The sequence below is a fragment of the Hakea prostrata genome, chromosome 2 (genome assembly GCF_041222555.1).
Source record: "Hakea prostrata isolate BN-2017 chromosome 2, UWA_Hpros_2, whole genome shotgun sequence".
In the NCBI taxonomy this organism is placed as follows: Eukaryota; Viridiplantae; Streptophyta; class Magnoliopsida; order Proteales; family Proteaceae; genus Hakea; species Hakea prostrata.
In genome coordinates, this window is record NC_142601.1 from 59,903,693 (window position 1) to 59,913,953 (window position 10,261).

The 10,261-nt window shown below is 36.1% G+C and overlaps 1 protein-coding gene across 1 annotated transcript; it reads left to right on the forward strand.

Annotated features, from left to right (window-relative positions):
* Positions 1 to 6,486, forward strand: LOC149025358 (uncharacterized). Its single transcript, XM_089145581.1, has 5 exons — positions 1 to 682; positions 1,523 to 1,559; positions 1,777 to 2,013; positions 2,104 to 2,151; positions 5,880 to 6,486. Exons 1-5 carry the CDS (start codon positions 384 to 386, stop codon positions 6,135 to 6,137), a joined length of 879 nt encoding a protein of 292 aa, XP_089001707.1. The 5' UTR covers positions 1 to 383; the 3' UTR covers positions 6,138 to 6,486.
* Positions 6,487 to 10,261: the final 3,775 nt, after the last annotated feature.

Here is a 10,261-nt window from a genome sequence, read left to right on the forward strand (position 1 = left end):
TGTTTGTCCATTAGTTCCAGCTCACCCAACTGGATCGGATCTATTTTCTGCCACCCTCCACCATTGAATTCTAATTTACGCCATTTGGGATTTGGGTTTCATCAAACGCAGTGAAGATTTGTCTAATTTTTTTATTTTTCTGGGAATATTCATTGATTATTTTTTTCTTTTTCCCTTCTTTCTGGGTTGTTGGAGGATCGGAGAATGTTGTTCTATGAGGGAGAAGAAAAAAACAAAAGCAGAGGCCTAGAAGGCAGAGACAGAGAGACATAGAGAGAGGGAAAAATTCTGCAAAATTGAATAGTTTTGATGTAGTAGGATTTTGCAGGGGTTGGTGCTGATTCTGTGTTGTTACTTGTTGTTTTGGCGGAGTGATTGTTTTAATGGGCAATGTAACATCTAATGTTGCTGCAAAATTTGCATTTTTCCCGCCAGACCCACCAACATATGATGTGTTCAGAGAAGGAGAGGGGAAGCTTTTAATCTCTGGAGTCACGGCTGATAAGAATATGGACGTTCATCTCCTTGATACCAAGGCAGGAAACAAAGTAGTTGCGACGTTTTGGAGACACCCACTTGCTAGATTTACACTTCTGTATTCTCATGGCAACGCTGCAGATTTGGGTCAAATGCAGGAGCTGTTCATCGAGCTCAGAGCTCACCTTCGCGTTAACATCATGAGGTACCTCACTCCCCCATCTCTTTGTAGAATGACAAAGAAAAACAAAAGTATCTGGGTTATGACAAGTTTGTCATTACTGAGATGACTTCTTACTGTGCCATGTTTCTTTCTTCCGGTTCATTGGCCTTCTCGTGGTGATTACATAGCTTCATTTGTAAATTTATCCTATTTCTTTGATTTTCTGATTTTCTTTTTGGCATTAAAAGTTCATATTTTAATTTGCTTCGTATTGGTTTGTATCTATTTAACCAAATATGAAAATTTCAAGTTTTTATTTTTTTCCCTTTTGCCTGTTAAAGGAAAGGAGGATTTGAGTTTCTGCAATATTCATGTTGATATTATGTGTATATCATAGACTTTGCACCCATTTGAGAGTTAGCTTATTGCTTTGTTGGATAGTGATGGTATGTTACCCCAAAAAATGTGAATGTGATGGTACAATGTAAATAAATTCTAGATTGCATGCTTGATCCAAGCTTCGAGGGTTAGCAGTAGTTGAAATGGCAACAACGAGCTTCAGGGTTGAATTTCTGATGGTTCTGGGATTTGTGAAGCTTTTAGGTCTGATGGGCCTTAAGAATGCAATATGTATCATGCATTCACTTTTGGGTTCATCTGCCTGATCCCGATATTAGATTCCTGGCATCTTTATATGGTTTTCTATATATTAATTATAGTTAGGCATCAACCAGATTTTTCATACTCCATTTTCCTTTTACACAACTACAGATTTTATAGAACATCTTAGTTTATGTTGAAGATTTTATGATTTTTTGTTGTTATAATTTTTCCTGGTTATGGACTGTGATGTGTTTAAAGCATACTTCTGTTTTGTTGCAGTTATGATTATTCAGGATACGGAGCCTCCTCTGGTAAGGTAAGCCTACTGAGCCATATATAAAATTTTAATATTTCAGTTAGCTGAGGCCATGGAATTTATGATAAGGTTTGAATTTACTATCAGATGACTTTATGATCAAAAAAGAAAAGCAAATGGATAAATGGAAAGGCTCTTTCTCACTCACCATCACACCTATTTATTTATGTCTGTTTATTACTACACCTGACAAAAGTTTTGTTCTTGATGCTGATAGCCATCTGAGTTCAATACCTACTACGACATAGAAGCTGTGTATAATTGTTTGAAGAGAGAATATGGAATTAATCAGGAGGATGTGATTCTATATGGACAATCTGTTGGCAGCGGCCCAACATTACACTTAGCTGCACGTTTACAAAGGCTGAGGGGTGTTGTTCTTCATAGTGCAATACTTTCTGGCATACGAGTGTTGTATCCTGTAAAGATGACATTCTGGTTTGACATTTTCAAAGTAAGTTTACCTTAGAGCTTAGTTCTGCTGTGCTAAATATTCATGCTTAATGCCTGGTTATACTGAGGAGGTTTCATTTCCTATTGTCAGAACATTGACAAAATACGTCATGTCAGCTGCCCGGTGCTTGTTATACATGTAAGTGCTAAATATTGTTGTCTGTTTGTCTTTCAAGTTTCAACTTCCAAACAATGTTTAGTTTATCCCGGACATGTCTTTATTCTGTAAAGGTTATTTCTAGGAGGGGACCCAATGAGGGAGCAGGAAGAAAAGAGAAGGAATGGTATAGCATTATAGGGATAATGGAAGCATATGGGAATTAGTTGCATAAATAGGAAGTATATGAAATTTGCTGTTCATATCCTAAGCAAACAACCTCCTTTAAAATGACAGTTCACCATGCGAAAAGTGCAACCCCTTTATGTAATAAGGTCAAATAGTCTGTGTAATTTAGGTCCTTTTTCTACTTTATGGAACTTATAATTAATTTCATTCTTAAGAGGATGAAGCAATTGGGTTCTTGATGATTATTGAGTTCTGCAAATACTATTTTCTTTCACTTGGATAGTCTTAAGAGGGTTGATGGATGGAATTGGTAAAAGGGGATTGTGGGAGTTCTTCCTAGATTCATATCCCCTAGTCTTTCGCAATATCATTTGTCTTTATGACCTGGAACCAACTCTTCCAAAGTAGTCACTTCTTGGCTATATTTTTTGGCTCTGCGTGTTCTGGCCTTTCTTGCACCAGAAACAAATAAAAGCCCATTCTTGTGAATATTGGATTTGCACAGGGTTCAAGGAATAGAAGGAAAAGAATTCAGGCGGGGGGATATGCCTTGTCTTTTGTTCATTAGCCATTTGAGCCTTGTTTCTTATTGATTTGTTTATTTATCTTTTTGGCTTTGAAAGCCAAAATATTCAAGTAGTCAAGATGTCATGTCTGATTTTAACTTGCCTGTACTTCTTCAAATTCCTCATTGGAACCAGTTCTTTTTGGGGGAAGGTGGTGGAGTAGATGGAGATTATCTTTGCAGATAATCTGAGGAAGCCCCTCCATGTCTTTGCTAAAAGAGTGTACACAGTGGACAAGGCTCCCACCACTGAGGGGTCTTGGGAGGGTAATAGATTCATATGTGCAGCATTACCCCGCTTCCACAGAGAAACTCTTTCCAGGCCCAGACCCATCACCACTTGGTCTCTGCATCTTGCTAATGCTTTTTAATTGAACAGAAACTGCACACAATGATTTTGCAGCATAATGTATCACTTACTCTTGGGAATTGGATACCAGATCTAGTTGGAGGTTGGCTGTGTCATACCAAAGAACTGGAACATGCTAATCTTCAAATTTTCTGCCATCCCTAGATGAATTAAGTCTTTGATGGACAAGTCCTGATACACTTTTTGAATGTGTAAAACTGGGGGCGTTCAATTATTCAAATTCTGCCATTATGCTCCCTTTGTCCATTTGATGCAGTTCAAGGCAAAAATCATTGTTCATGTGAATGGTCATGGCACTGTTAAAGCCCATCCTTCGCCCTATGTAATGGGTTTGTTTAAACCCATTACTGTTAATGCGAACAGAGTAATTTCTGCCTTGAACTGTTCACCATCTCCTTGCAGGAGTGGTTCTTATATGATATTGCATGATTTTCACAGCACCTGGTGTCACGTGTGATTCTAGTCAATCTTTGCGGAGAATAAAGAACCTCTTGGAATCACTTCAGAGAAGTGATACGACAAATACACATTATGCACCACAAGCATCACATGCCTTCTCCTCCAGTGAAGAAATACCTGTTGTGGGTATAGTTGGCATTAGGGATGGTAGATTCTTGCTGCCACACCCTATCAACCAATAAGCTAACATGCTCCTCTTCAGAGTCATTTACTTTTCCTATTGCTGAATCTGCCACTATGGTAGCTACTGCACATTGCAGCTTGTTGTATCTTGGTATTGGTACCTCTTATATTGTGGAATATTATCTCAGGCTTACAATAATTGATGAGACAATTTTCAGAATGATGGAATTTTTTACTTTTTACTATTAGAGGTCACCAGTACCTGGTATTGGTGCTTGAATCTAAATAGTTGGAGATCAGTTACCAGTAAAGGATAATGGATAACTAAAGTGGTGAATGTTGTTAATTCCATGCTTCAACTACCACCCAAATCAATGTGATCAGCCATCATGTAGCTGATCGTAGTTGGAGGACATTGTAGGATTGGATCAGCTAATTTAGTCAGCCTAGGTTTGCAAAATTGGACTCAACCATCTCAGGGAATTCTCCCCTGTCTAACGAGGTTCTTTCTCTGGAGTTTCGTGTAGGTCAGGATATTCTTCAATGTAGAATATATTTCCATTTCAGGACCTGCTGGTTGGTCAACTATGGGTGCTTGAGTCTATTGAATTCTTAAAAACTTCTTCTCCAGCAGTCCACTTCACTGCTACTTACTTTCATTGTCAAGCTGCCATTTTCACCTCAAATATGATTTTTCTTTGTTTAGATCTACTTGATATTCTTTTTGGGTGAATGACCTACTTGATTTATACTCCTTAAGCTGTTGGAGTACTCAATATTGTTGACACAAAGTAAACCAACGATCAAGTAGACTTCTTTTAGGTGCATTAGGGATCCTTGGTGGTTCAGTGTTACTAAAAGTCTAGAATCTTTTCTGTCCCTTATCCTGTCCTTAAAAATCTGAAGTATTGGAAGAATGGTTGAGCTTCTGCTCGCAGCCAATAATGTACATGCTTGTTTTATAAAGTGGAACAGCAGTGCCTGTGTCCGGACACATGGGGCAACATGACCTCCCCAAACCAAACAAATGCAAAAGCATCTGTTTTATGCTTCCATGTGTGCTCCAATTAGCATTCACGTGTGGGAGGTTATGCTTCCCCACATGAAAGGCAACTCCTCCCCGGGTAAAAAAAATCATGTACTTTCACTTACAGTTTTGAATAGCATGTATTAACTATTGAACTTAATAGATTTTTAACCTAAAATTCATTATTCTTTGTTGATTCAAACTGCCGGTAATGATTAAATATAAAAGGGAAATCTAGTACACCACTTAAACAGAAAATTTATGAACCACAAATATATTCTCAAGAACTACTTTGAAACTATAATTTTACTTTTTGTTTATTTTTATTAATTTATTAATTAGGTCTCATGTTTGGTCTTGCTCTGATGCCATGTAACAGGGTAGAGATCTAATACCAACTACCAAGATGAGAGAAAACAAGGAGTGAAAAGGAGGATAATATATGGGAGAAGAACCAAATTCAACAATTAGATTCGATGTGTAATCTATTGATAGTATACTTGTCTTTTTATAATATTCAAACAGCATCTCATAATCTAAGTGGGAAGCCAGGAAACCAAAAGCTAAAAAATTACAACTGCTACCACTCCCTCCTCAAGCATGAGACCTAAATAACTAAAAATTAATAAAGTAATACTTAATTAGTACAAAGTACAAACTGTGGCCTATGTATTTGAAGTAAGAAAAGCAAGTATGCAGGGAATTGGGCTACAAACTGTGGCCTATGTATTTAAAGTAAGAAAAGCAAGTATGCAGGGAATTGGGCATACAGATTCTTTAGATTTTCATGTTTCCTCCTATATTTGTTCGGTAAATGGTTCAGTAAGAAATTTGACTTCAGAAATTCTCATTTAGTTGCTGTTCTTTCCCATAAATTTCTTGTTTTCTAGTTGTTTCCCCAAAATTTTTCCATTACGGTTGATCTTTTTGTTTCCACAATGGTATTGATTGATGCAGCCTTCATCAGATTTATTCCAGTATATATCAGTAAATTGATGCTGTTTGCAATAATACATGTTGTGTATGAATAATTTCAGGGAACAAATGATGATATTGTTGATTGGTCCCATGGAAAACGTCTGTGGGAACTTGCCAAGGAAAAATATGATCCACTATGGGTAGAAGGTGGAGGTCACTGCAACCTGGAAACTTATCCCGAATACATCAGGCACTTGCGCAAGTACATAAATGCAATGGAGAAATTCACTGTTGCGAAACAACCAAAACAAAATCTTGCTCAAAACCAAACTATCGCTGAAGCAAAACATAACAAGTGCCTGAGATTCAAGAGGTAACTGGTCCTTTTAACTACTCCAGGAGGTGGTGTTTATAGACAGCTGCTAAGTTTGCAACCAGAAAATTGTCAGAAATTCCAGGTAAGCTTGCTTGCTTCCTGAATCCAATCTTAGGTGGCCGAGCTCCTTTGGCTTTGTTGAGAGACAGATAGGAGTCATACATAGATGTTCGATATAGATCAGGTTGGAGGACTAATTTTGAGGCTCAATGGACTACCTGCAACATCCTCATGAACAAAGTTGATAGTGTTTATAAGAGGTTTAAAGATTTCCCCGTTCCTGAATATGAATTTGATGTATAATTTGCTGCTGTCAAGCCCTGTGTAAAGACTACTGATTCAAAAGGAAATATATGGATTACTTTTCATCATTTTCTCGAAACAAAGGTTTCTTTGTTTCATTTGGTTTCTTGCTTCACGTGATATTTTTTATTCATGCATGCAGACATTAGGCCTTGTATGAGTGTCTTGTTTTCCTTTTTCTGTGCATCAACATAAAGATTGAAAATTTTGAGTATATATGTTTCTAGCAAATGGCAAACAACCAGTTGAAGGTGGTCTTGCTCTGTATTGGCAACACAGGTTTAAAAGAAACATTTTCCTTCTAAAATGGAAGGATCTCCAACTTATCATATTAAAAGAGATTTGTTAGGCTGTTATAGAGAAAATAGGAGAAATTTGGTAATAAGTTATTTATAAAAATTAAAATATCTTCAAGTTGCTGTTTTGTAATGTCCTTTCTGTGGTGAACATTCGTGCATACAACCAAGGATAGGAAGAGTTGAATGGCTTGTCTGCTGCTTAATTAAAATACCATACAATGAATCCAGAACAGTATAGATGCTACATCACATGGTGATTAAAGAATGACAAATAACATCAACCAGAAAAACCAGTTGTGGTCATGGTATTAGCATTGCTGATAGATGAAATATGAGTTGGTTTCATAACCAAATTGACATCTCTGAATACAGATTGTGTACTTTGTCTGTGATGAAATCAAAGAATTTCAAAGACCATTTCTTTGTATTAATCCTCTGCAAGTGATGATGAAACCATGAATGTTAAGATGAAATTACAGGGTTTTAAGCCCAAATACAGAAAGATGCCTTTCCAGGTAGCCATGGTAAGTTCATTCTAGACCATTATCAGAAGCAAGACATGTGAAAGTTTCTGGGAATACTGTAACTTGGTGGAGACATAAAGATGGAAGTTGGTGTCAATGCCAACCATTTCAATAGAAAGTCAAATCTGAAAGTATATCCATGATGCATAATCACAAGATCATTAGAATCAATGTATGCACTAATTTGATTGGCAACAGCATTAATAGCAATAATTTTACCTCTGTAAACATGCACCAAATCTCCAGATACTCTAATGGTAGTGGGAGACTACAATGCCACCCTTTGCTCTCTCTCTCTCTCTCTCTCTCTCTCTCTCTCTCTCTCTCTCTGGGTACAGCTAATAAGTTTAATATACAAAAGCTTTCCTAATCTCACATGGGTTTGAAGTATTTTAAATAGGACCCAAGGAATCAAGTGGTGTAAGATTTACAGGACTGGAGGAGACCACATTAGGTAGACTTGAAGAGATAATACATTTTCACAAAGTGATGTACACGTCTCTAAGGGCGACAGAATCCGAGATTCAAATCCGGATTCAGAACTGAGAATTATACCCGGGTGTAAAATCTATAGATCATGAAATCGAGATCGCCTTTACACAAAACGGAACGAGATTTATGGTTAAGGGGTGAAATCCAGAGATTTCAAAAAAGCTTTACATTTACACATTTACAAAAATCACGTCGATCAAATAATTTTTTAGGATGAATCCACAGATTTCATTCCACAACCAAACACCTAATTTTATAAATTATAACTCTATAGATTTCAAATCTATAGATTTCAAATCTTTAGATATTTGAAATCTCCAGACTCATGTAACCAAACAGGCCCTAAACCAATTACTTTATTTCACACCAAAGAGATGTCATGTGACTTACATAAAAAAAGTAAGGAATCTTCAGATCTTCACACCCTAGATGAATCTTCTAGACTTTTGTTAATAATGTGATAAAAAGTGCAGCTGGTCACAAGAAAAATAGAAATATGGAGAACACCAATAAAAGCTTTCACCTCCATAAATACATCAAACCCTTTTCAGTTTCAATGCCCAGTCAACCAATAATGCTCTTTGCAGATCAATAAATCATTTTGGGGAAGGGGGTTCTTGCTTGCATCTTGTGATCTATCTTATGTGATATGTTGCTTTAATCAAGTGCAAAGTATGAAAATAGGTCATACAGGTACATAGGCGTGGCATTTCTTCCCCTATCTCTCCAACCTTTAAATGATCATCATATCATTCAAGACATTTATTTATTTGCATCAAGTTCGTGTGGTAGATTTCTTGGACTCTATTGCAAATATGTAGGTCGGGGGTATTTTAAGCTTGATGTAATATGAGGTTAAGAGTTTAAATCTCCTTAGCATCAGGGCTGAAGTCTCATCTTTAAATAGTTATAAAACTACATTTGAGGATATAGTCGAAGTGCATGTAAATTGGTTTAGATGAACCTAAGCTTTAAAAAAAAACTCTTATAGTACAACGGGATCCACATGTTAAGATTTAAGAATTAGTATTAGTCTATCATATATTATACTAGAAAAATAATTTTAGATAATATACTTCATTAGATTACAAAGATGTAAGATATGCTAACAATACACAAATGATCAAGAAATGTACATATAATAAAAAAAGATTAATTAATTAACTATTTTTCATTAGAAAGAAGAAAGTTAGGAGAATGGCTAAAGAGAGTTGATTAAGATATGATTATAAACACATCCCACTTTGAAGAAATGATTAAAGTTGCATAAACTCTTTCATGGGTTGTAACCTCAAAGTTATATAAACCCTTTTAGTTAAGAAGAGGTATCACATCAACCAATATTATAACATTCCACAGACCTTGAAGTCCTTGAGTTTAATTTCCAACCCCACATAGTCTTACTTATGGAGTCCCCACCTACATTAACACACAAAAGAGTGGGCATTCATATGTAACTTGATTTGCTAATCTCCCTTAATTAATTAGAGAGCCTCATTAACCCACTTTCTCCACCAACTATCCCTAAAAAGTTGGTTTTGTTTCCAATGCTTGTGGATAGGGTTTCTTTACTACTATTCTCTCTTTCTTTTCTTTGTTATTCTATATTAAATGGTGTCATAGCTGTAAACAAGCCTACCCACAATAAGAAATTAACAAATTAGGGTTTGGTATGACTCAATAAGTCTTAAATGGTTAAAAGCCAATCAGAGGCAAAATAGGTTTACCTTATATTGAAAATGAAATGGGAAGTGGGGTATTAGGCTTGCAGAGCTTCTTTATGTACAGTTGCTTTCTTTCACTTTTTTCCATGTCTTAAAGAATTAGCTCCTTCCCTAAAGTGGGTTTTATTTTATTGTATTCCTATTATGTATAGGTTAACTAATCTGGTGTCACTGATTTGGTCATTTTTTAGACCATTAGAGGTCCCAGTAAACTAGGTTCCCTAACAACCAATAACTTCTCCTTTGCTTTTATATTTGGAATCTTCACTGTTACCCTTAACTGCATAACCACAGACCTTATTCTTTGTTTGGTAACTGAAAATTACTCAAAGAAAAAGGAAGTCTAGATTATCCAAGAAAAACAAATTGTATCAGACAATCCAATCATCACATTCTCTCTTTGATTCATCTGATCTTATGGGTCCATGCCCAAAAGAGCCCATAGATTTGTACAATGGAATGGATTTAAGTATTGGGATCGAGATCGAGATCGAACTGACTTATATCAATATCAATCGGGACTGATATTTAGCCCTAAATTAGGGCAAAATTGTCAAGAAAAACACTCAAATCATAGGGTGAAACATTTGAAGTGCAAAATCACTATACCTAATTCTGATATGACTGATTTGTTCCAATGTTAGTTTAAGTGATGATTGATGATATGAAATCTTGGCTTAGGAATCCTCATATGAGGTCAATCTCATCATAGATCACTTTTACACTTCAAATGAAGAAGGAACTCATTTAAAATGGGTCTCAAGTGGCAAGTCCCAACCCTGG